Raw genomic sequence first — 27,621 nt, 5'->3', positions numbered from 1 at the left:
TAACAATAACAATAAAAAAATCTATCTTAGCCAAGGATTATTTAGTGGAAAATTAACTGTGTTTCCTTATAGGTAGGTCCAATTTGTTGTGGACTTTGCAAAAATAGGAAAACTTTACATCAGGTATTAAGAATATCGAAAAATTGAATGTTGTTTTATTTTTTGTGTCGGAATGTTGTTCGAATAATATTTTTATCACAAAATAAGAAGATAAATACTATAATTCAGGGGTGGCCTGCTTTCACCTGTTAAGTGAGCAAAAAAATTTATTATTACCATTATTAACAATTAAATTTCTTTGTCGCAATAATTTAAAATGACACTTCTAGTGTCAAACAATTTCTTGGTAGGGAAAGACACATTTTTCAATTGCCTATATTTCTGCTTGAAAAATACAAACTTATTTGGTAATGAAATTGAAGGTTTTGTCTCTATATGTGACCGAAGATGATTAACACATTATCGAAATGGACCGAACCTGGTGACAGTACCTTATTCCTCAACAAATCTTTAGTAGTAGTAGTACGAGAAAAAAATTATTGATCGATTCATTGTATGTTTAATCTTCTTATTTTGATTGGATTTCAATTTTGATGTAGAATAAAACACAATGTTTACCTACTATTTAATCCTTTGCTATTTTGCATGTTATCTAACGAACTGAATGATATTTAATGAATTTGGAACAAATTTTGAAAATATTTGGTCATTTTTGTATCTTATTGGAATGACTTATGAGAAAAATGCCCCATAGTTTCATATTATTCGATATATTGATCATAATGAATGTTAATTGAAAAGTTTCCAACTGAACAAATAAGGATTTGGTAATTTAGAGCTAACTTCTTGCCCATTTCAAAATATTGTATACACTAAATTAAGTTTTTTTCATCTTTTTCAATTGTACTCTAATGTTTTTCGAATTTATTTAAACTCTTTTTATTTTTGGGGTGAATTAGTAAACACTGCCTCTTATTTACATAATTTATCACTATTTAAATAATTTTCGTTCCATTGAAACAAGCATAAATTTCTAGAATAATTCTAGACAGTCAAATCTTATATTATAACCGAACAGGACCTAGAAAACTAGACAATTTTTTAATTTATTTCCATTACATTGTACCCTTAACGTTCGAATATAAATATTTGAACAATCCCTTGAATGAGATGCGTAGTTGCATAAACTACCCTGTTTTTTACCAATAACAATATAAGTGTGGTATATAAATTTGCTTTCGTTGAAAATTTTTATGTGTATATAGATATTTCAAGTTTGAACGTTTCGTTTTCCAGGCTCTGAAGAAGGACCTCGCCCAATCTCGCGACGAAACTAAGGAAACTGCCATGGATAAAATTCACAGGGAAAACGTCCGCCAAGGAAGGGACAAATACAAGACATTGCGTGAAATCCGCAAGGGCAATACTAAACGTAGAGTTGATCAATTCGAAAATATGTAAAAATTTTTCTTTTACTTAACCAGCATTAATCAAGTCCTACTATAACAAAATATCAATATTATTTCAAATGCTCAACGCGAGATAATCATTGTTCAAAATCTTGTTTTAAAAAAAATTACTTTTAAGTTTTTTTTTCGGTTCAGTCTTAATTTACTTATTAGCTAAGTATTATCCAATCCTTATATATATATATATATATTTGTTTTGATATGTATTACGAGCCCTATAGGCTCCGTTAAGTGGCCTTAGAATTTTACTACTTTTCCGCTTTGTTACACTATTCCGCTTTTTATATAATACTTACTATAAATATATTTAACGATGTTATACGAAATCGATTTTCCAGTTGTTTTGTGATAACTAACAAAATTTCGGATTAATTTCAAAAAAAAAAAAAATCGTTTTTGCAACGGATCCGAACTGAACTGAAACCTAAAAATTTACACTCCAGATCTGCAATATACTTGGTCCGGTATACGGGTACAATCTAAAGAAAACTTATAGAGAAATAATCTAATCGAAATTTTCATCACTTGTTATTTTTATATAAATAATTACAAATATTTGTTTTTATGTATAATCTATATATTTTCATTAGATCCCGATTCTGGGCGATAATTTTCATTTTGTTCGAAATTCTCTTAATAAAAGGACGCATTCCAATTTTTTTACGAGTAGTTTTGCTATTTTAATGTTAGTGTGCCATTCGGTGATCAAAACAATTAAAAATAAAATTGACTTTATCCTTATCTGTTGTCAGTACAATAATGTTTCCGAAAATTAAAAATTTCAATGCATTCATTTTTATATATATGCAGTAAAAACTCTCTTAACCTGAATATAGGAGATACGAGGTCAGTGTTCGACAAAGAAATGAATTGTTTACAGAAAAATTGTCATATTGAAAATACATGTACCTGTATATGTTTCTTTAAAACATAATTCTGGTAAAAATCATTGAAATCAGTCTATTTCGCAGAAAACTTCAAATAGCCGTTTCGATGTTTCGTAAAACATAAATTAGACCCACTTTATACAAGTCCTACTTTAACAAACATCATTCTGATCAAATTATGGGGTTGTTAGGGGATCTATGGTATGAAATTGTTTGTACTATCAAGTATTTGGTGTTCACCATGTAGAGAAGTTTTTAAATTCCGATTGTTTTCAACTTATTCCTCATGTAATCTCTTTCTTTTCGGCATGGAAAGTAATATTTCCACGGGAAAATTTAAGAGATCTTTAGTTTTACCATATTTTGTTAATTTCAACAAAGCTGCTCGCTGTCATCCCTTTAAATGAAATTTCTGGTTTGAGATTGTCAGTATGTTTCATAAACCTCCATTTTACTTAATCTATTAATAATTAATATACAAAACTACCCTCTGCTAGGAATGAACAGTCTCAAAATAATTGTATAATCCAGATTCTTATTTTGGGAATGGATTATGTTTTCCCTGGTACACTTTGTATTATTGGATCAACAACGTTTGGCTTAACCGTAAAAACAGCTATTTGATTGCCACATTTTTCCAAAAATCGTCATATTCTGCCCTTTCTATCATATTTTCTTCAATTGTACAACTGATTCGTCAAATATAAAACATTGGCTGATTTCTTGACCCCCGGGGTTATTTTACTTTCTTTCTGTTAGGGTTGTTACGGTCGAGAGAGGTTTTACTGTATTGCAATCGTTATCTAATACTCCTATATGCATTTCTATTCTTCTTTTTATTTAATTTAGCGAAGGGAAGCTACTTCTTTTTTATAGTTAAGTTTTAATTACGTGCGCACAAGATTCAGCGTATAGTTAATGAGATAGGTGCTTACATGTCCCCAATATAGGAGTATTATAAATGGTCACGACACTTTAAAATGTTTTAATTTTATACTTACTTGGCCTGGTGCTTCCCGGAAAACTATTGAGCAACATTCCGTGAATATCTAAATTATATTTTCAAGATAAATCAAATTTTTTCCCGTTATTTTTATAACAAACATATACTACTACACTGGTCCTTCGTGCCGGATTATTTGCAGTATGGTTTAATTAAAATTCCAAATTATTTTTCATATATTATGTAGTTGCTCGATATTCTAATGTAAATAACATTTTTTTTTTCGTTTAGTTTTTTTGGTTATCAAATTTGCTTGCAAGTCTGAGAGAATTTGTATATATAAAAAATGTATACCACGTTGCCTTTTTGTAGAGTAGATAATTTTGGAAGATATTTTACACATAACGTTTTAAGTATTGATATAAAAAAATATTTTGGTTGAGGAGATCGTAGCGTTTTTATTTACTACGAATAGGGAACGAACAAAAGAGTTTTTCACACCGAATTTTGGTGTTCTAAAATATCGCGAGGCCGAAATTATAATCAAAAATATTTTATACACTTTGATGTTTTTTTTTATTGTTAACTTTTTTTGTCATATTGTCAATTTGTATAATAAATTTAAAACTACTCCAGTAGTTCTTCTCTAATATTTCTATTCTGAATAGTTTCATCAGTTATATATTTCTAAGGGTAAATATTAATTATTTGGAATTATTTGTGTTTTATTTCACGTACCCCATTTTAGTCCTACATAGAACGGCATCGATTTGGTTACAAGACATTTGAGTTCGTGAACCGCTAGATAAAAGTTAGTTAACCACCAAACGGTTTTCCGACTGTTTTCGATGACGAGAAATATTCCGGAAAAACTGACGAGATATACGTGCGCAAGTTTTCCCAAATTACTGTAAGAACCTCAACTTAACGCGGTGCTTTAATGCTAGAAATGTATCAGGTTGGAAAACTGCCGTCTAAAGCGACTCAAAGTTCCGGAAAATTCATACCGTTAAACGAACAAGGTAAACGCGATAAAACTTTTTTCATTATTTGTTGGGAAACTTTAATAACAGCGGTGATTTAATGTCAGAAATCGAAATGGTCGGAAAACCCTCGCCAGAAGCGATTGAAAGTTCCGGAAAATCCATACCGATAAACCGACAAGGTAAATGCGTAAAACTTTTTTAATACTATGTAGTATATCAATTTCTGGTATTGATGAACCAACACCAGGGAGGTTTAGTGGCAGTTTTTCACGCGAATCGACAATTGATTCATGTTCTCCAGTCAATTTTCGACTTGGCTTTTATTAAAGACCAAAAAGAGCTTGAATCGAGAAGTTTGGTTTTCCATTGTCTCATTATCTATGGTCTGCTTACAGGTATTTCCCTAAGTTAATACGATTTTCGACAGGTAACAAAAAAACATTGTAAGTATGGTCCAAGTTTCTTTTTATTAATATCTATTTTACATAAATATTCAATGAAGAACACCTAACTTTTTAAAAACTTAAATTATCATTAAAACCATTGTCCGATACCGTAAGCACTACTGAAGAAAGACAACAAATCGATTAAAATAGTCCTACAAATAAACATTTGAGATCTTAAAAACAATGTTACGAATATTAAGTTTTAAGTACCTAACGTAAAATTTGTGAATTACAAGAAATACAATACAAAATCGTTGTACTTTTATTTTTAATGATAATTATTTGAGAAAAAAAAATGATGCGAGTTAAAAAACTTTGTTACTAAAATATGTTTTCGAACAATTAACCAGCACCGGTTCGGTTAAATTCTTAGTATAATAATTCCTTTTCCACTCTGTATAAAATGGATTAATTTGTGCGTTCGGTCAATAAATTATTTATCGAAAGCATATTTTAGTGTTATACTTCATGTTGCTCTTGGAGTATGTGACGAAGCAGAAGTATCTTGGACCTCCATTCTAAAACGACAATTTTATATCAATTATTAAATCCATCACTGGATTTAAATAAATAATTATATATTTATAGGAAAATAATTATACTCAGTGTTGAAAGTGATTTTATTTTGTTGGTGAAATGAGCAGAGCAACAATTTCACAAAATAAAGTCACTTTCAACACGAATGTCATACAATATTTTTTGTACAACTGCCTTATTTTGAAACATATTAATACTCAAATAATTACAAGGTTGTTGCGAATGGCATTGTTGCCAACGTTATGGCTACTAATATAAACTGGTTTATAAATAAAAAAGACGCCGTCATTTCAATTGTGTTTAGGAAATGTGCTGCTTGCTTGTTTCTATGGATATTGAAGAGTCTGCAAGAAAAGCAACTTTCAAATGATGTTGCGGGTTGAGGACTCGAATAAAACTGTATTAAGAGTTTTTTCACAATGCTAGCAAGTGCCAAGAAAAGCGAATTTGGATCTTATACTTAGAAATGCGTCTCAGGTAAATTTGGGATGGCGTTGTGGATCAAGGACTCAATATAAAACTGCCTAAGAGTTTTTTTTTATGATGCCAACGTGCCAATATAAGCAACTTTGGAACTTTCATTTATAAAAACGTCTCTGGCAACTTTTAAATGATGTTGTGGTTCAAAGACTCAAAATAAAAGAGTTCAGTAAAAATCGTATTGTAAAAAGTTTGGAGCGCTATAATTAAAAACCTACGTTATACACAAAAAAAAGTTTCAAATGAAAAATATGGAAAAAATTATTATCTATAAAAATGATTTCCACTATTTTTGTCGTACGATGCGGGGTTAGCGAGATATTCGATGAAACGTGGATTTATATTCAGGGGACACCCCCGAGGACACTTTTTTTGCTCTGGCACTTGGCCTAGACGACTAACCACGTTGTAAAATTCTGTAGAAAACAAAAGTAATCGGTGTTAAATTGCTGTATATAATTTCGGTTTTCCATCTACAACATAAAATAGAAAAACAGTGGAACGGGTGTTATAAGTTACAGTAAAGTTTCTATTAATTCATTTTTTTTTGTTTTGAAATAAAGTTTCTTTTTCAAAATATTTAAATTGACACCCTTTGTGATTAAAATTGATGTTCACTTGAACCCCTTCACATTTTAAAGGCTCCATCTAAATAGGATAGTACGAAAAGGTTTTCCGATTGGCACATAATGAGAAATAAATAGAAATTCGTTATTATTGTCTATTTAAACGATTTTTTATACAAAGTGTTCTTTAAAAGAGCTTCCTATAACACAGCTAATTTATCATATAAATAGTTTTTTTCTTTTAATGTTAGAAGGGATGAACAGTCTGTATTGGAGGTAGACGAAGATAATCTGCTACATTACACATTAATCGAAAGATGCTATCGCTGGTATAAAAATAAGTATATTAGTTTGATTATAGTGTTATTATGAGCAATATTGAAAAAAGAAAATAATGGAAAGTAAAACTTACTATAAAGTAACACACAGGATGTCCTAAATTTGTAGAAGATATTTTGTTCCTTAATTAAAAATACAGAATATCCTGTATATTTTTTTTCTAAAATAATAAAAGAACTGTACAATTAGAAATGGTTTTCAAAAATCACAAGTATATATCACTTTCTAATAAAAATATTTTAAAATAGCTTTTCTACAAATATAGAAGAAAAATATAATTATAGACGTTAAGCTGGCAACAAAACTACATGATATTATATAGTAGGATGTAGATTTTTTTTCAAAATTACAAAACTATCTCTAATGATTAAATAGATTAAAAACGATTCATTTTTTTTACACAATAATCAACTTTCGAAAAAGAAAATGAAAGTATTGTAAAAATTACATAATCAAAAAGTACACAATAGGAGAATCAAAATAAAACATACAATTTCATTGCAAGCTCTCGGACTATTACGAAAACCGTTTCTAAATGTTGCTCAGTAACTTCTGTGCACTATATTTACTAATACAAAATTATCTACTAAGAAATGTCACAAAAAAATTAATTAAAAAAAAAAAAAACTGCAAGTGACTAATAGCACAACTACCGGTTAAATAACACACATATTAATTGATTGATAATGTTAGATGAAATTTCAATGTATCACAGTTTTGTATATTCGAAGAATCTATTAAAAATAAAACAGTTAAGGGGTAGTTTCAAAAATAATCAAAGCTTGTCCTTAATTAGAGGAAAAACTTTTTAACAAAAAATTAAACTATTGTTTTGTTTGGTATGACCCAAAATTTCGCGCCAGGACTCAAATTGACAAACCGACGCAGGGAGGGGGAGCAAACTAGAAGAAGATTAGGTTAGGTCAGTAAAGCGACTTGAATTTTGGGATACCTGGAAGGTATAACGAAATGAGGATATCGAACAAAAAGTGGAATAAAGGCAGTAGACTTGTTAAGAATACAAAAATGAACAACCCAATTGAAAGAAGACCTAACCTAACCTAAAGGATGTCGAGAATGCCGGACTAGTCTACTAATATGTTCATCCATGTTGGAAACAAAGAAGAAGATTAATAAATTTGATTCCTGCTAAGATATTTTGGTTCATAATAAACAAAAGAAAAGATTTACGTAAAAAAATGTACATAACCTATTTTTAGAGCTAATTATAAGCCTCATTTCACCAGTAAAAATCCTTTTATGGCCCATCTACTCTAATCAAGTGCAAGCTTTGGCAAAATTTGAACTTTATCAATAGTTTACATTGATGTTTGTGCTAAACAGATTGAGGCGAAAAATATTAAAGTGTGAAATGAGAAAAATAGAGAGGATGTAAAGGGACAATTTAACAAGAATTAAATGTAGTGAGTGAAGTGCAAAAATAATCTAAGAATAGTTAAGTGAAAATGAAATAAGATGGAATAAATATGAGAAACGGAAATAAACAAAAAAAAAAAAAAGAGAAACGGCATACAGACATAGCAACCTGGAAATATGGTTAGGGAGAGGTAAGTACAGATTGTGCCATAAATCATTTAAAATTTTAATTTTGAATAAAATCCACACCATTACACCATTCAAACGATTAAGAATTTAGTTCACAACTTCGAGGAGACTGGTTCTACTTGGATAAACAACGTTCAGATCGATCAAGGACGTCACAAACGAAAACATCGACGTAGGGAAAGGGAAAATCCTACTAAATACATTCCTAAGCGTTGCAGAGCATTAACGTTCAACATGTTATTCTCTGATGAGGCTCACTTGTACATCAACAGGCTATGAGAGTAGGGGAAACCTCAAACGCGAATACCAAGAGCCCTATGGCGACTTTTTTACACCAAAATAACAGAATTTTGCAGTTTTCGATACCCAGAATGGATCTGAAAGAAGAGGCGTCAATCGATCATACTTCAACGCTATTTTCCTTGGTCGCCACGAAGTCAGGATCTGAGTTATATGGATTTTTTTATATGGTTATCTTTAAACTAAAGTTTATGAAACAAAACGGCGGTTAATGCATTAAAAGAAATGAAATATTTGACAAGGAATGTCTGGGACATTGCATGATGGAAAATTTTAGTCATCATTAACGGATATGCCGAAAAAGGAATGAGTACATTCAAGAATAGTGATTTTTAGAAAATAATCATTTTTATTTTGTTTGTATTAAAGGACTTTTGGACGGGACGGTCTGTATATTGATGCTTGTCAAGTGAATACAGGGGGTTCGGTTAGGTCTACGATGGGATGGTATATTGGTGTAAAATGTGTTAAATGTACGGTCGTTGTACTGATATTCACTACCTTAAAACTATTATTACACTTAACACAGTTATTTATTCAGTTGAACAATGAAGAGTTACTCAAGATTCCAAAAAAATCTATTTTTAAATAATAATTAAAATCATTGGCGTTCCAATTGAACCGATTCAGCCATCATTGAAGGACTTTGTCGCATTTTAAAAATAAATTTTTGGAATTTCAAATAGAACAACCATTGCGTTTGAAAAAAAAAATCATCAGACTTATGACCTAAAAAAAAAACACAACAAATCTCACAGCGACGACTCTCATGAAAAAGTTTTTGAACTGTTTGTAAATCTCTTTAATCTATTGTCCAAATCGACAATGGGATTTGGTATTTTTTGGGACGGTTGAGATGATTTTAAGGTTTCTGTCTTATATTTTTGTTTGATTAAAAATTTGTTAGGCGGTACTCGCACATCTTTGGGCAGATATCTGGAAAATAGATTTTTGAAAAAGAGATTGTTGAAATTTATAAAAATTATTATACAATTTGTAACGTATCATTATTTTGTTCGAAAACTTTCACCGAATTCCAAAAAGCCCATCTAACAATCAAGAGTGTATCGGAATATGTTGATTAATTTTTACTGTGTACTTTACGTGATTAAATTTTGAAAAAAAAACTGACGAAAAAACGCGGGTGACTCTTGAATGTTAGAAAATATTTTACCGCGTTGTGTTAAAAAAAATTATAAACACATCACAACACCTGCACCACCCAAAAAAGTCCAGTATCCCTTCAGATTTCTATTTTTCAACCAAAAAGTCCAATACATTCAAATTTTTCTACTAAATATTGAATTTAATATCAAAAGTGAGGTTAAAATCAAAAGTATTCCGAATAAAGTGAGGTTAAATCATATTTTCACGATAAAACAACTGATATAGATACACGGTGATTAAAAAAACAACTTATTATAGTCCATTCGTTTACAGTGTGAAGTAATTTTACTTAATTAAAGCAATAAAAATAAGGTTGGAATGAAATAGACGCGTGCGCACCTAGAATAAACGCTCTGGAAGCCTGGGCGACAAAACAATAATTTTTCAAGTAGAAATATATCAAAAATGTGTTCAGTTCAATTTAAAAAGAGATTATGCAAACCCTTTTGTAAAATCAGCTACAGAACAACAGAGAAACCATTGGAAAAGAAGGTAGATATAGAGATAGATAGATTGAGACACTCCTGGGAAACTATAACCAGAAAGGGTCTGCTGAATACTAATATGTTGCATAGAGGACGAAACTTCTATCCGAATTCTTTCGAATGGAACCCCAGAGCACTACACCTGGAAGCGTATGGAATAGAACACGAAGATCTTTAGCAGCTGGTATCAACCGCATTCTAAATTTGTCTAGAGGAGGAGGAAAAAGGGTCCTTTGGGTCTTGGTGTATATGGTAGGTGGTAAAAAACACGCAGGCGAGGTTAAAAAACTATAAAACACCTAATAAGAGTGGTAGGGAAAACTGGAGAACAAATTGTTTTAAAAATGGGGGCGAATCAAGTAAAGACTAAACAATTATTCGATTAATTTTTTTTGACTTTACTATATATCCAATTTTTATTTATTTATATTAATTTGTTAATAATTTTCTTAATTAATCAAGTTTGAGCCTCATTTATAATTTATAATTGTACTTTTAATGTACCTAAAAAGTCAAATATTTATACAAGGTGGTCAAGCTAAAATATCATAAAACTATACAAAAGGATATACGAGGTGTGGCTACGCATGCGCCAAAGATTAACAAATGTCAGCTGTTCTATTGAATGCGATGTCTAACGTAACTGTAGACAAACCAGTGTAGCCGTCGCCTTCGTTCGTATTAGGGCTGTTTTTTGTTTTAAAGTGAAAATATGGCGACGGATTGTTGTGATAAATTTACAAAAACAATGAATTTTTGTTGCGTCGATGTGTTTTTGAGCGATATAAGCGTTTGTAAGATGGCCGAGAAGATGGGGTCGCTGTTCCACGTCAAAAAATGATGGAAATATCGAAAAAGTCGGTAATCCAGTTCGATCTGACCTTGAACTGAGAATTAGAGCGATTTCTGAATCTAAATTTGGGTCTGTTGAAGCGGAACGCGTCCTGATGGAAAGAAACTATTTGGAACAATGGAAGATACACATGGAGGTGGATAAATGGAAGGTGATAAAAAATAAATATACAAAATATCGAAATAAAATGCAACTGATCTCATTATTTAACGGCCACACCTCGTAAACAAGTATATATTTATATTAAACGAAGCCACCCTGTAGTGGCGCCTTAAAAAATAAAAGAAATATGCTAAAAAAATATCAAGGGATCTTTTAGAAATAGTTTAAAAAAATAATAATAAAAAAAAGTGTTAAAAATAGATTGTTTGTTATTGTCGATCGACTTTTTCGGATTTTTTTGGTTAAAAAATGAAAAAAAAAAAAACAAAAATCGTCACTATATACAGAAAAAATAAAATTTTCTCAAATGTCCCCAAATGTTTTTACATCGCAAAAGCTAACGGCAAATAAAATCACTAACCACTCGAGATAACAGAAACGTGACATAAAAAGGAAATTAAAATAATGTAAAATAAATCACAGAAATCTACATGTAGATATAAAAATCACGTTTCTGGGACTGCGCCGATTTAATGTGCGCTTTTCTCTTTATTTCGAGTTAACATAAAACGGGCCTTTCATCAACACAAATATATAAAATTGAAAAAATATCTCAAACAGCCATAAATATAAAGGAAAAACGTTTGTATCTACATATTAAGTTAAAAATGAGAATTTGGTATAAAAATTTCATTAAAATATGGTATAAAGTCAGAAAAAAATAAATATATATATAAAAACTAGTCCTGGGGAAACTTACGGTACTTCAAAATGACCTGAAATACTTTGAAACCATTGTGGAGTAGTCTAAAAGTACCAAAAGGACACAAATAACTATCAGAGTACCTCAAATTGAACCACAGTCACTGAAATAACTATCAGAGTACCTCAACATGTAATATAGATATTTAAATTATCTTACGATACTTCAGAATGAGTTAATAAGTTTGAAAATACTTAGAAACCATTGTAGAGTACTTATGGTATCTGTAAACGTACCATAGGTTCCCAAATAACTGTGAGAGTACCTCAAAATGGACCAAAGTCACTGGAATAACTATTAGAGTACCTCAAAATGTTATATAGACATTTCAATTGCCTTACGGTACTTCAAAATGAGTTGATGAGTTTGAAAATATTTGGAAACCATTGTAGAGTACTTGTAGTATCTCTAAAAGTACCAAAAGGACACAAATAACTATAAGAGTACCTCAAAATGGACCAAAGTCACTGGAATAACTATCAGAGTACCTTAAAATGTTATATAGACATTTCAATTGCCTTACGGTACTTCAGAATGAGTTGATGAGTTTGAAAATATTTGGAAACCATTGTAGAGTATTTAAAATCTTCTTATGATGCCTTTAAAAGTACCAGAGGGTCACAAATAATTGTTAGAGTACCTTAGAATGTAATATAGTAATTTCAATGGATTTACGGAGCTGTAGAATGGATTAATAAATTTTAAAATACTTAGAGACCATTGTAGAGTACTTATAGTATCTGTAAACGTACCATAGGTTCCCAAATAACTGTGAGAGTACCTCAAAATGGACCAAAGTCACTGGAATAACTATTAGAGTACCTCAAAATGTTATATAGACATTTCAATTGTCTTACGGTACTTCAGAATGAGTTGATAGGTTTGAAAATATTTGGAAACCATTGTAGAGTACTTATGGTATCTGTAAACGTACCAGAAGGTCACATATAACTATCAGAGTACCTCAAAATGAACCAAAGCAACCAGTTTTGAAGAATTACATAAAAGAGACATTCTGTGTTGACATATATTTCAAGACTTTAAAAAACAAAACATTTTCCTTTTTATTTATGGATAGATAGTGAGGACCTAATAGTAATATCTTTAGTTATGAAGTGTGTAGCAATTTTTTTTAGTTTTTGTTTTTTTTTTTATCAGAAAGGACGAAGCCGAAGCCGTCAGGTACTTTTTTCCAAAAATGAAAAAGAATGTGGTTGAAGTGTGGAGCCTGTTGTGGGCATGTAGTGAATTTTTGTCTTTTTTATTACGTTTGTTTTTTTTTTATCAACAGGTACACAGCAAATGCGAAGGCGACAATGGCTAAGATCTAGTTACCGTTGGCTGCTACCTACAAAAATTAAATGGCGTCAGTATCATGTCTCCTCCTGCCCCTCAAATAATACACTCGATGATTATGATGATGAATGTTTAAATGCCCCTCTAAAATTTGAGAAACTACTGGAATTATTCGTATTGTATTTCTTACTAGTTTCGGTCTACACAATACCTTGTTTCAGTAGTTTTCCAATATCTCCCATGAAGTTATGACCTTTGGTGTCTCTACTAATCATTATAACTAAGTATTAATCAATAATGAAATTTCAGACTTACTTTATATAAAAAAATTCCATAAGGCAAATGACTTATGGACTTGGGGAGGGAAATAAAAGAGGAGATAGGAATCCCCCAAAGACAAACCGAAAGATAGTTAGAGAGCTAGCAGTATAGTCCAAAGAGTAAAGAAAAACAGGAGATTCAAACAAGAGTAAGTCCTGGATGACCTTAACACCTTCACGGATGATCCAAAGTGGCGTTGGTGCATGGAGGAGGACGAAACTGCAGACCACGTCATTTGTGAGTGCCCTGCACATCAAAGGGTTCAATCCAAAACGCCTGATCGGCTTCTCAAATGATATCGGACTTTGGTAACGTCAAGTGGGGCCTATTTGAAGGTTGGAGGGACTACATGGGTGGTAGCTGTATCGATTATACAATTGGATAGAAGCTTGTAAATATGGGGGGAATGGTTTGGGTTGGGAGACGCTATTAGATGATAGGTGATTTATGTGATCCATAGTTAGGGTTTCCAAAATGCCCTACAGAGTCGAAGCTTAACTAATAAACAGTTATACAATACTAAAATTGTTTAATACAATGTTAGTTTGCACAACACATGATTTAGAAGCAGAATTGTTCAATTTTTACGTAGTTGTGTCAAAAAGTGGGAATAGGAGCCGCCCCTCTAAAACAATTTTTTATATAAAGTTTGATCGGTGATAAAAATAAAAAATTTTTCAAGTATATTGATTAGTAGGTTTGTAAATACGAAAGGAATCAATTTTAAAGTACTTGTAGACTATGAAATTATTTTAAAATAATAATTTCTCTTATAAAATATAAGAATTGTGACATCAAAACTACCAACTCATTATAATATCAAAAAACTACTTTTTCAAAAGAACTACATAATATTTTTGTAAACATATACCTACCATGTTTCTTTACAAAGATCAACAAGTACTTTTTTCAGCCCCTTTGAATTAAATTTTAATTTTTCGGTGGGTAAAATATACCTTAAACAAAATTGTTAGTTATAAAACGTCGGTTAGTATTTTTCCCAATAATGTAAGGTTTTTCATTATCTTATTTTTCACGTTTACAGTTAGTGCAATTCAAAATACGTTAACCAACTGGTAATAAAGTAGAAACAAAATTTTTCTTCACGACCACTTGTGTTATTAGGTCTGTGACAAATACCATTAGGAATAATATTCTCGGAATTGTTGTATATAGAAAATCTTAAAAAAGTTCAAAATCATTTCAGCTCTCATTAATTAATTTAAACAAGAATAGAATGGAAACAAAACCATTATTAGAAATAATATTCCAAGAATAACTCCCAACAACTTCAAGGTTACCCGAACTTGAAGCAAGAAGAGATTTTTAGGTTAGGTTAGGTTTTTAGGTACAATGGACTTGTTGATTGTTATACATATATCAATATATGAATGTGAATCTTATGTGATACACATATTTATATTGTTTAGTTTTCTTAATTTCTTACTATTTCTTGAGTTTTACTTACGTTAACACCAAAAATGAATACTGTCTGGAATAATTCCTGATAGAGTCCTTTTGAAAATTGAATCATCAAAATCAGAAAAGTTTCAAAACAAAAAGAAGCTTTAATGAGAAGAAGTTCCATAATAATGAGATTGGAATGTGTATTATACCATGATCCGAGCTATTTTGTTAAAATAAAACTAATCTGTTAATGTAACACCACGTGTATTTATTAAAACCTGTTAAGAAAAGCCGCGTATTAGAATCGTCTTTTCTCAAGTCAAAAACACTGGCCTCAACACCCCATGACTGTTGAGCCAATTAATTGTAACTTTTAATTGACTCGTACAAAAGTGGCGGGATAGCTATGAAATATATATATAATTGATTACCTATATAATACAGAATCTAAGAAAGAAAAAAAATGGAAACAAATGCTTGATTGAAACATATAATTAGAAATAATATTTTCAGAACAATTCCCAACTTCATCTTAAGGGTTACAAGAATAAAAAACACTTAAAGGTTTCGGAATGTTTTGAGCATCATAGATTGAGTTAATTTTTCAACATACTAGATATATTTGTTAATAATTATGGGTTTTCCAATACCCAACAATAATGCCTAAGCCTTATGTGGGGGTTGTTATTAAAAAAACCCATTAAACATTGAGTTGTTTGTAAAGAGCTTGTTTACCCACTAAAAGTTAATCGTAACATTTTTATTGCACTAACTGTATATTGGTTTACAAAGTTATTGTGTTCTGAAATACCCCACATCAATATTTAAACAAAAAAAAAAATAAAAAAATAATGTTTGATTAAATAATATTGATAACCCTAAGTTTGATTGTGCCCCTATACAAACCTTTATGTATCTTACTTAAAAATAAGGATAATAGGGTTTGTATACAACAGGCTGATAATAATTTTTGTTTCTATTCCTATATGGAGGTACATAATAACTAAAAATAAAATTAGATACGTTGAAGCGATGAGTTAAATTTCATTGAAATGCATTCAAAGATTTATTCAAAAAATTTTTATAATGATTATAATGACACATACACACTTTTCCAAGTTTCGATAAGCACTTACATGATTTACGAAAGAAGCTCATCAATATTATTATACAAAATTTATAAACACAAATCAAGGTTCAAAAGTTTTTACATGAAATTTGATTTTATTGTCAATCTGCGGCCATAGAATTTTGAATTCCATTTAAACTGCACTCCACTAACAGCATAGACACAATATGTCGATAACTGTATATTTATATAGGAAAAGGATAAGTCATAAGGAAAAAAGAAGAATAACCTAACCAATACAACAACTTATTTACAATGTTATCAATTTCGCAATATAAATACAGAAAGAGGATTTATATCAAAACTGTTTACCATACGATATGGAAGGTTGGACGCACCATGAACAGAGATGTGGATCTACCGAAGAATTTTGAAACGTCTGTGCACGTCAAGAAAAACCAACAAAGAAATTAAATACCATTTGCTTCAATTCTAGATAGAAGGGGATTGGGCGAAAGGGGCTTCACAATATCAAAAACTGGATAGGTATAAGAACCACAGGAGAATGAATTCATACCACCAGAGACAGGATAAAATGGTCAGGAGAGAAATTGATTATTCATATGATTCGAAGTGAGTTAATGATTCATTTGAGATTTGCAGATGACATATCGTTGCTTGGTTCTTCATTTGGAACAAGAAAATAATAAATGGGAGCATCAAAGAATGGCATTTATGCTTTAAAAACTTTGACGTTGATAAAATATACTGTGTAAAAGCTTCTGGGAACCTGAAGAAGCCTCTAGAGATGTTAAAATGAAAAATGAATAAATTAGGATTAACCAAAGTTGTATATCGGATAAGGAAATATATAAAGAGAAAATGTTATTGAAGAGTTGATATTGTCAAAGAATGAAGAAGTATAGGGAATAGGATCAAATGGAAACATTTGGTAGAAGCTAATGACGGAAATCAACTTAAAAAAACTCAGTAAATTGTTTACAAATTTTTTTTAATGGCTACTATGTTTTCAAGTAACATTGGACCAAATGATTGCTGATATTTGCTTGGACATAAATTAATCAAACCGTGCAAGAACTTCAAGCAGTCTAGAGAAGCCTAGAAACAAAGAAAACTGAGTGTATTTTGGATACCGAAAGATATTAATACCAAATGTTATTGAAAAGAAAATATTGTCATGCAATAAGAAATTTTAGAAAAGATAAGGTAGACATGATGATGATGATAGACAATTAACTTCAAAAATTACTGTAAATTGTTTAGGGATAAATTTATTTTTATTATGGACACTTTGTTTACAAGTAAAACTGGTTCAAATATATGCTGAGATTTGATTATGAAAAGTTTGGACATATGTTAGTCAAAGTGTACAGTACAACAACTACCAGCAACCCAGAGGAACAAGTTAGGTTTTTCCTGTACATATAGAAACCAAAACATTATGTAAATTGTTTCTAGTAAAGGTCTTCATCTAGTAGTGGTTAGATGAAGATGATAGAAATGTATATAGAATATTTGACAAAATCACTGTAAAGTGGACACTTATGGATACTACATTTTCAAGGAAAACAGCGCCAAATGAAATAATAAAAAGCTTGGATATAAGCTAATCAAAATGTACAAAAAATTTCAAGCAAACTATGACAGAAATGTCTGAATTGAAGAAAAAACCAAAAAATACCACCAAAGTTGTATTTTGGTTAACGAAAGATATAAAAGAGATTAAATGTTCTTTACGTGATGATTTAATGAAGAATTGTTGAAAATAGAACAAGATGGGAACATCTGATGGAAGTCTTAATCGATAACAGTTAATGATGGTAATAGATACATTCATCTGCTTTTTGTTGTTTTAAGTGAAATATGTTTTCAAAAAGAAATGAAAGCAGAGATTTAATAATGAAAAGCTTGGACATAAGCTAGTCGAACCGCGAAAAAACTTCAAGTAACCCGGAAAAGCTTGTAGAGAAATGGATTGAAGAAAACTGATCACCAAGATGATATTTTTACCGATTGAACGGCTATAGAAAATAAGGTAGAGTAGGAACAAGTGGTAGTCTTCATTTAGTGCTTGATCGATAAAAGGTAATGATGATTTTTTCTATAATTACTTTTTTCGCCCTTAAGTGAAACTAGACTAAATGAATGATGAGGTTTGATAATGGAAAGCTCAAATCAAATTGTACAAGAACTTCAAGAATATAATAAAAATAGGAATCAAATAGAAAACGAAAAAATACTTATCACCAAAGTTGTATTTTGGTTAACGAAAGATATACAAGAAACCAAATGTTTTTGAACTGTCAGTTAACGAAGAATTCTAGAAAATGGATCAGAAGGGGAACATCTGGTGGAGGTTTTCATCTTTTAGTGAATCGATACCAGTTAATGATGATCACCAAGATGATATTTCTACAGATTGAAGAGTTATAGAAAATAGGGCGGAGTAGGAACAACTGGTAGTCTTCATTTAGTGCTTGATCGATAAAAGGTAATGATGATTTTTCTACGAATTATGGTATTTTTAATATTCGATAAACTTCCTTCGTGTAAACCATTTTTGTTATAATTTTTGCTAGCGAATGATATATAGTATGAGTTTTTTTTGTAAAAATGACTCACCTATGACCGATTAGTCCATTCATTGCTGTTGTAATGGTCGGCATCATTTCCAATTCGACCAACAATGGAAAATGATCGGAGTAGATGTGAGGATGAGGACAGCCTATGACTTTGTTTTGTTGCAACCATTCCTGAGAAAGTGGACCCAGCAAACCTAGAGGCGTCATGGTTTGTTTCGAATAGAATATATAATCGATAATACCCTTAAAATCGAACCTGTAAAAACGATTAATTCGATAGCGTGTTGTGACGTTAACAAAAAAAAATATTATTGTATTTACGTGTAATTAGTGAAAGGCATTATTTCGTCGTTATATGCCGATGCCAATTTGAAGGAATGCGTAAACTCGTTCGGTTTATCACAGCTGAGCACTTTCTCCAAACACGCTTTATAACTGAAGGTCTTGAAGTCTTTGTGTTCCATAGACACCCTACCGGTACCTAAATATAGGGAAAACAAAATTTAATCGACATAGAAAAAATAATAACAAAGATACACTTGCCTAAAAATTCGGTGACGCCGGAATCCGGTAACGAATTGAAATCCCCGCACAATACGAGTTGGATGTTACTCGAATCGGTGTTTATATCGTGCGCTTTTAGAGTTTGAGCAGATTCCTCCAAAATGGCTTTGAGCTCGTTGGAAAGCATCATCGTCTGGATAAGTTTTACGTCACAAAATTCCGGATCCCAATGTATGTGGGCTGTACAAACTAGAATCGGTTGTTGGAGGAAAGGCGCATCGGACGGAGCTGGGATAAAATAAAAGTTTCGTTTAAAAAAAATAAAACAAATCGATTTGTAATAAAGCGGCGCTTACTGTTGTCCCAAGCCGCTTCCGTTGTTTGCAGTAATGCCGCCAATCCGATGTTATCCTTCGGCATAACTCTATTCAACATGTGTTCCATACCGTCCGCGCTGGCCATCGCCAATTGATTGAATTCAACCAAATGCTCTTTCACCAAAGTGAATCTGAAAATAGCGGAAATTCGATTTGAATTCAATATAAGGATTTTTCAATATTTAATAGGCGCACGTACTTGGATACCCTATAAAAAATGGCGCATCCATCGACGTATTTTCTTTCGCTTTCCGCCATATGTTTAGCTCTAGATTTTGGGGAATAAATGCCGTTGTACCCGTCCATTTTAAGTTCTGGTAGAAAATAATTGTAGAACTGCTCCATCTCGACTTCCTAAAATTTATTAGTGCAATACAACAAGAAACATTCGTCGAAATATTTCGTATTAAATAAACCACGTGACTGACGCACAGATGGCGCTGTTATCGTCAAATCCATATGACGTTCACGAAGTACCAACTTTCAAAAAACTACGTGTCAAATTTCATGACATTTCGATTAGTAACAAAAAAGCGACAGACATTTAAGTGAAGTTACTTTAATTATTTTCAAAAAACAATTTGGTGTATTAATTTATCATTTTTTGATGAAAAAAATACCGTGCAAGCTCAATAATGGCTACAAAAGTGTTATCCGGACTCTGCTGGATCGAAAAGAACCGTTTGTTATTGATATGCTGAATTTAAACGTGGTCGTACAGACACCGATGATGGTGAACGTTCTGGTCGATTAAAAACAACATTTGTTGATGATTCAGAGCAGGTTTGGCCATTTTTACACGTAATAAATCAAATTTTTGGAACCTATATGTGACAATGGATGAGATATGGATCCATCATTTCACTCCGGTATTAAAACGATCATCATCTGAGTGGACTGCAGCTGGGGAAGGTTATGGCTTTAATATTTTGGCATGCGAATGAAATATTATCCATCGATTATCTCCAAAATATTTGTCGGATCGTTTTAATACAAAAATCGAGGAAAAACGGCCTCGTATGTCGAAGAAAGAACCACTGTTTCGCCAAGACAATGCACCGATTCACAAATCGATGGCAACGATGGTTAAATCGAACGAATTGATTCCTCATCCACCGTATAGTCCAGATTTGGCCTACTAGAAAAAGATCTGCTTTGAAAAAGGACTCGATTCGTGTCGATGGAAGCGGTAAAGCAAAAAACGGCAGGCTTTTACCAAAGAAGACTTCCAGAACTGCTTAGATCAATGAAAAAAACGTATGGAAAAGGTGTGTGGTGACGGGAGGGGAGTATATTGAAGGGAAGCTTTCGAATGTAGAATAATTTTTATAATAAAACCCTTTTTCGTAACCAGTTTCGTTATTTAATAGCCTTTTGATCACATGATAAAATGTTTGAATTAAATGAATTTATTTTATCGAAATTATTGTTTTCTATGCAAAAATCAAGATTAATCTAAATCCCAATTCTCGTTTTTTAACGAGAACGGCAGTTTTGATGTGAAACATCTGTCGACAGTGTTGTCACAATTCGAGGATTTTCTTCAATTAAAAGTATTTTCATATAAAATTTCACTACTGATAAGATTGAACGTTTTACACCGAATTTGAAGAGTTCAAAAGTGAAATTAGAAATAGATGAAACTTTTGGTAATTTTATCGTTTTTTCGCTGTAGGAAATCGAAAATTTTTTTTTTTAAATCTTTGTTTTTACGGCAAATTTCGAAGCGTCAAACGAAATTCGCGCATTTTTTTGTTAATCTACACAAAGAAAACGAACATTTTGAAAATAACGATTTTTTGGATTGAGCTCTATTGACCCTGTATTTTTGTTTATCACAATTTCACTGTCTGACGCGCGTTTCGATAACCAATTTATCGTCTTCAGACATATCTTACCTGTAGGTTGATGATATCAGCACCATAATGTTTGATTTCTTCTAGGATGCCCTTTTTCCTATAATCCCAATTGAGAGCCCAACTAGGGCAGTAACTGTACATTTGCCTGGTGGCGTATTTATCACATAGAACATTGTAACACATCACAGTGAATATACCTATAAAAAATATTGTGATATTTGGTCGATACACTACACATGACGATTTCCCCATCAAATAGATACTTACATGTTGGTCTGTTTGTAGTGGGCCTCGCCAAAGGAATCCACGGCCGTGGCGGAGGAGAAGGTGTCGTAACTGAAAAAAAAAAAAAAAGATAATAATTATAAAAAACTATAACAAATAATTGAAATAGTTCAACAAAATTCTATTTATGTAATACATCATTCAATAAGTCGTGTCACCGACACATAGATGGCGCTGCCATTGACAAATGGCATGTGACGTTCACGAAGTACCAACTTTTAAAAGTCTACGTGTCAAATTTAATGACATTTCGATTGGTAATAAAAAAGTGACGGCCATTTAAGTGAACATACTTTTGTTACATTCGAAAAACAATTTGATGTATTAATTTATCATTTTTTGATGAAGAAAAATCCTGTACAAGCTCGGTAATGGCTTCAAAAATGTTAAACGGCCTCTTCTCTATCGAAAAGAATAATTTTTTATTAGTTTGCTAAATTTAAACGCGATCGATGATGGTGAACGTTCTGGTCGTTCAATCGTTGTGGTACTCCAGAAAAAGTGAAGAAAAAAATTCACAAATTGGTTCTAACTAATATAATGAAGTCGTAGATACATCAGATGGCAATTATGCATCAACATTTGACCGTGATAAAGCTTTTTTCAAAGTGGGTGCCGCGTTTACTCACAGTCGATCAAAAACAACAACGTGTTGATGATTTAGAGCAGTATTTGGGCAGATTTTTGCGTCGAAATATGACAAGGGATGAAACATGGATCCGTAACTTTACTCCGGTATCAAAACGATCATCATCCGAGTGGACTGCAGCCGGTGAACCAGGTTCAAAGGCACAACAGTCAACTGGGAAGGTTGTGGAATTATTTGGTTAGGTTACGTTAGATTATTGCTAATGGACTATCTCCAAAATGGAGATGCAATCAATAGCGAGTTGTTGGATAGTTTGAATGCTAAAATCAAGGAAAAACGGCCTCAAATGTGGGAGAAAAAAACCACCAAGACAACGCACAGATACACAAGTCGATGGCAACGATAATCATCCACCGTATAGTCCGGATCCGATTCCAAATCAAATGAATAAGCAATCGCTGAAACTGAAGCCTATTTTGAGGCCAAAGACAAATCTTTCTACATTAAAATCAAGACAAATCACTACGAAAACCATATAAAAGTAAAAAAAATCTTGTTTTTTACGAATGAAACTTATTATTAACACCCTAAAGCTAATCTACTATGTATCGTAGATAATATATTTCCATTAGAGCCCTCGGGGTACTATGAGTGTCAACTATTTACATAAATTTACGTCTGAAAGAGATACCCCTCAGATATTTTACATTCTCAACATCAACTTATCCGCAATGTTTATAAACTGTAATGGCAAAACATCGAAATTGCCCGGTCTTTATGTATATAATGTTGTAGTACCGGTTTTTTATAATGTTACATAATTTTCGTCTTGACATCTTATCTGTTGAAATTATCGCGATGTCTTATTAAAATTCGATCGCGCTCATTTCTTTTCATGAGGATTGCGAACGGCCAATACCAAACTATTGCCAGTTCCATCAATTTTTATTAGATTTATAGATTCTCAAAGAACCAAACGTAGTTTGACCAATAAACGATAAAGACGACGTCCAAAAAAAAGGGCCACGAGAAATTGTAACAATTGGAGTAATCACACACACCAAGTATCGGGTGCAAAGTCATTGATAGAGGGCGTTGTTTCGCATATTTCAGATATTGCGATTACAAATTTGAATTGAGCGAAAAATATTTCGTTTGGCCTTCCAGATCTCCAGAACTCAGTTGCTTAGACCCACGAGAAGTGGTGATATGATTGAAAGAATATAACGAAGTATTTCAATGGCAGAAACTGCTGCCTTATCCATCCGTCGGCGACTGATTTTATGTATAGAAAATGATGGACGATATTTCGAACACCTAGAGTGTTAATTTCCAATTGGGCGAAACAACCTAATAGAAAAACTTTCAAAAGACCAATTGCTGCAAGAAAGCAAATCGATTGAATCAAATTTTTCCATAAAAAACTGTATATAGAGGTGCAAAAGGATAACAGTGCACACAAATTTGACATGACCAACTTGCGTCTAAAGATCCTCAAAGTAATTATCCCTGCTACAATCACTAAATAGCATCAGGTTAAACATTTGACGCACCATATATGTTGCCTACACACTCTATGCGTTGTTTTGTTGGATAATTGGACTGTCCACAAGATCTAGGAGGTCATACCGAACGTCGCGTCGTACCTTTCGCACCAGCAAGTCCCTGTAGCACTTGTACGACACAGTGCCACCACACATTGCTTCTGCAAAACTTCCTTGCCACGACTTATACCTTTACCCTCGTATATACTAGTTTACAGTATCAAATTCCCTCTTAACACGCTTATATTAGCTCCACCTGTATGTGGGTTTGTTTATTTGTAACTCTCGTTTGAACTAAGAGCAATTTAATGAAGGTTTCGAACCTCCGATCTTTGTGTTGGAAATTGAGCACTTGGAAACCTTACCAACTACACCGTTATGGCTCGGTACTAGTTTCGACGAGATGTAGGTACATACATTAAATGAAAAGTTCAATAAGGAATATAAAAATTACGCCATATCAATTGAAATCTCTTCTAATGGAAGTTTGTAATTAAATCTTGATAAATTAACAATTTCAATCGAACTGCGAACATCGACCGGTTCTTATCTAAATAATCATCAATCTTACTCACTTATTTAATTATTTTTCGGATTATTTGAGCACTCATCAATCGACTATTAAGACTTTTATTTATTTTGATTCGCTCGTCGCATCGCATATTCGATTAATAAACCAAGTAGAGTGACAGGCATGAAAAGTCCTCAATTTCAGTTTTTATTGTTGATATAAAAAGAGAAAAGGCCGCAGGAAAATGTGGTTGGATGGAAACCAAATTGGAGTACAGAATATCTACTGATTCGGAATTGCAAAAAGAAGTTTTATTGGCTGACTAGTTTCGACGTTCTTGCGTCTCATCAAAACGGCGTAACAACCTCTCGTTCGAAATGTATAATCCGAACCGAAAGCAATTCTTTCAGAGAGTTTAGGTGTGATTGGTTTATCTGGTTATCTACTTGCTTTTCTAGTATTTTCTCCATAATCCTACAGCTGATTTTACATGAGGATTAGAGTTCTTCAAAGGATTCCGAGTCCCGCAACTCAATGGATTGTAAATTTATTTGGATTTTATCTCTACGGTTTGCGATTATTGCAGTATGTTTGATTATTAGCTTAAAAACGTTTATTTGAGTTCAACGTCTGATGTTTTGAGTCATCTTTGTATCAATCCTTGACGGTTCGGGTCATTTCTAGTATTTCAGATCAACTTTTAGTGCAGCCGTTCTGTCGCCTTGTTCAAAAAATCACTTTAAATTCCCCCAGAAAGATTCACGACGTTTAAATATCGAAATTTTCCAAAACTTCCAACGAATTATTCGAATTTAATCTTCGTGCAACTTCACTATATGCAGCGCCCGTATCTTTTTAAATATTTAATGAGCATTATTCCATTTTGAAAAACATTTGTAATTTTTCAATTGGTTCGAGTTGTACCGATGACCGATAGTAGGTTGCCAATTATGTCTGCAACATCGTTAATGTTTTAATAAAAATAAAACCCTCCAACCATGTTGCTTCCCTTCTCATTACTCTACTGAAGTAATTATTATACAAAATCCGGCCTTCGAATCGCTCTTCGCGAACATTTCTATACGTCCATTCTCCTCCCTACTATTTTTTTTTTACTATCTTGAACAGAACCGAACTAAAATTTATTATTATCGAATTATATAATACTACCAGATCGCAATTGAAAGTCGATATTGAATTTTACATGAAAACTCGTCCCCTTTCCAATGTACACGATCCGAAATGTACATTTGCTTCAGTTTAGGGTGGTTTTACCAAGGTGTCAAAAAGCTTTTTGAACGTTCGGTTGAAACCATAGAATACCTCAAATGTTAATGTTTTCTTTTTGTCCAATAGGAACTTGACAATTTCGAATTTAGTTTGTGAACGCACCTTTTTACTTGACATCGAACTGTCACTGTCAGTTTATTCAGTAGACATAACCTTTTCGTCATGGCGAAATACACGAACGAATAACGTCTGCAAATCTTAAAAATTTACTTTAAGTCGGTGGACGCTTCTTTAAGAGCCTCAACTCCGATTTTCGATCGTAATTATCGATCTAGTAACAAGTTTAGTGAAAAAATTTGAGTCTACATATTCGTCGTGTGATATTACCGTGCCGGTGATACTACGGGTTGGTCGAAGTGTCGAAAATATCGCTGCCGTTGTAGCAAATGATCCAAATCAGTCAATTCCACGGCGTTCTCAAGAGTTGGGCATCGTCAAGACCACTTTATGGTGAATTTTGCGTAAGGATCTTACTTTAAACCCATACAAGATCAGGCTCACTCAAGAATTGAAGCCGATGGACCATTCGAAGCGACGTACGTTCTCCGATTGGACTCTGGAAAAGATCATCTTCAGTGACGAAGCTCATTTCTGGCTCAGTAGGTTTGTTTAATGAAAAACCACTTTATCCACAAAAGAAAACTGTTTGGTGCGTTACAATTTCGTTTTCTTTGGGGCTACGTCAAGTCCTTGGTCTCTGCTAATAAGCCGACGACGTTGGAAGAGCTCAAAGCCAACATTGAACGCGAAATGGCAGCCGTTTCGGCCGAGTCATGGAAAATCGGGTCCAACGAATCAACCGCTACAAATGTGCCCGCTGTGGCCATTTGAGCGAAGACGAAATCCATTCATAAAATGTTTTGAATGTACTTCAACTCGATAATAAAGTTTTCGAAAAATCTCAAACGGTTTTCAATTTATTTCGAACCAAAATTTGTCCTTATCGGAAAACCCCTTATGATCGGAAACGGTTATTATTTATGAGACGCTCTCTATATTCCAAATACGATCCTGTTGACAAGCATATAACAATGGTGGATACTTTTAATATCTTCATCTTTACCAAGCATATATTCAGCTCCATTACTTTCTTTCCATTTTTATAAGTCTTGTTCGTATAGACGCTGGTCTGTTCTCTGTTGTTTAATCATTTTATATTCCACCTGGAGGTTAATTGTAAACAGAATATGTGTAACTGAAAATTAAAACGTTAAATAAATTGACGTTTTACATATTTACGAACTATTTTTGTCGATTAGTGATCTCGCGATACAAATTTTTTCGATCGTTTCGAATTACTAATGAACCAGCTCAATTCGTTGCCGGGACGTGAATCTTTTCGTTCATCACTTGAAGGTGATATTGTTGGACAGCAATTTGCATATAACGCTCGATTAAGTAACTACAACCAGTCTGCCGGAACAAATTTACTAATCCAGTGGTTGCAGATAGACTAAAGCTTCCGTGCTTCGAGATGGTAAAGATTAATCGAAATGGCCGAGGATATCTGGTATTACAGATACAAAAAAGAACTGCTGGTTCTTTGGAAATTGCATACGCTTCCCGTGTAATCGTCAAGGGAAGAAAATCTTGTGGTTTAGCCTAGTGGAAGTACCAGCGATGTCCTGGAAGGGGGTTATCCAATTCTTGGAAGTCTCCGTGGAACCAGATATTGAGTTCAGTATGATGCGAGGTGCTCTAATTAAAATTTTGAAAACGGGATTTATCAAAAATACACGGAAATGTAGATCTACCTCAAACGAAACCAGTTTTTGCTGATACGGCCGCGTTGGAATTTATCTGCCCAAAATTTTACGGTCGTTAAATGGTGATGCAAAATTTCCATACACTTGTCTGAACGAATGAAATTTTAATGAAAAAGCATGCGCAAATGTATCTTGAAAGCGTTTTCGTTCAAGTGTGACGCCATCTACGAGGTGCGAATGACAAAATTTTACAGTTCTTTGTAATGGAATTCGCTTAAGGCGCCATCTGTTCCAGATTTATGGAAACTACGATTAATAACAACAATCAACGTTGATGATCAGTGTTGAAAGATGGTCTAAATGTTCAACAT

At 32.6% G+C, this 27,621-nt stretch overlaps 2 protein-coding genes across 12 annotated transcripts in view; one reads left to right on the top strand and one right to left on the bottom strand.

The window, feature by feature from the left end:
* The window catches only part of LOC130899559 (moesin/ezrin/radixin homolog 1), a 31,605-nt gene extending 27,589 nt beyond the window's left edge, over window positions 1–4,016 (top strand). For all 4 annotated transcript variants that reach the window (XM_057809578.1, XM_057809577.1, XM_057809575.1 and 1 more), the window contains one exon: window positions 1,297–4,016. In XM_057809578.1, the coding sequence (XP_057665561.1) occupies window positions 1,297–1,461 (165 nt within the window). In that variant the 3' untranslated portion in view covers window positions 1,462–4,016. The remainder of the gene's footprint in view (window positions 1–1,296) is intronic.
* Window positions 4,017–4,733: 717 nt separating this feature from the next.
* Window positions 4,734–27,621, bottom strand: part of LOC130899561 (CCR4-NOT transcription complex subunit 6) — a 140,863-nt gene continuing 117,975 nt past the window's right edge. For 2 of the 8 annotated variants that reach the window (XM_057809579.1, XM_057809580.1), the window contains exons 4-11: window positions 21,593–21,661; window positions 21,365–21,522; window positions 19,666–19,820; window positions 19,446–19,597; window positions 19,129–19,377; window positions 18,907–19,066; window positions 18,626–18,841; window positions 4,734–9,455 (exon numbers count right to left, since the gene is read on the bottom strand). In XM_057809579.1, coding sequence (XP_057665562.1) covers window positions 9,287–9,455; window positions 18,626–18,841; window positions 18,907–19,066; window positions 19,129–19,377; window positions 19,446–19,597; window positions 19,666–19,820; window positions 21,365–21,522; window positions 21,593–21,661 — 1,328 coding nt within the window. In that variant the 3' untranslated portion in view covers window positions 4,734–9,286. Of the gene's footprint in view, window positions 9,456–10,066; window positions 13,238–15,325; window positions 15,917–16,977; window positions 17,102–18,625; window positions 18,842–18,906; window positions 19,067–19,128; window positions 19,378–19,445; window positions 19,598–19,665; window positions 19,821–21,364; window positions 21,523–21,592; window positions 21,662–27,621 lie in introns of those variants that run through there. The other 6 variants (XM_057809587.1, XM_057809586.1, XM_057809582.1 and 3 more) reach the window with 5 other exon arrangements.

The sequence above is a fragment of the Diorhabda carinulata genome, chromosome 11 (assembly GCF_026250575.1).
Source record: "Diorhabda carinulata isolate Delta chromosome 11, icDioCari1.1, whole genome shotgun sequence".
NCBI lineage: Eukaryota > Metazoa > Arthropoda > Insecta > Coleoptera > Chrysomelidae > Diorhabda > Diorhabda carinulata.
Note: the sequence above shows the minus strand (reverse complement) of the source record. Positions and strands in the feature narration are given on the sequence as shown.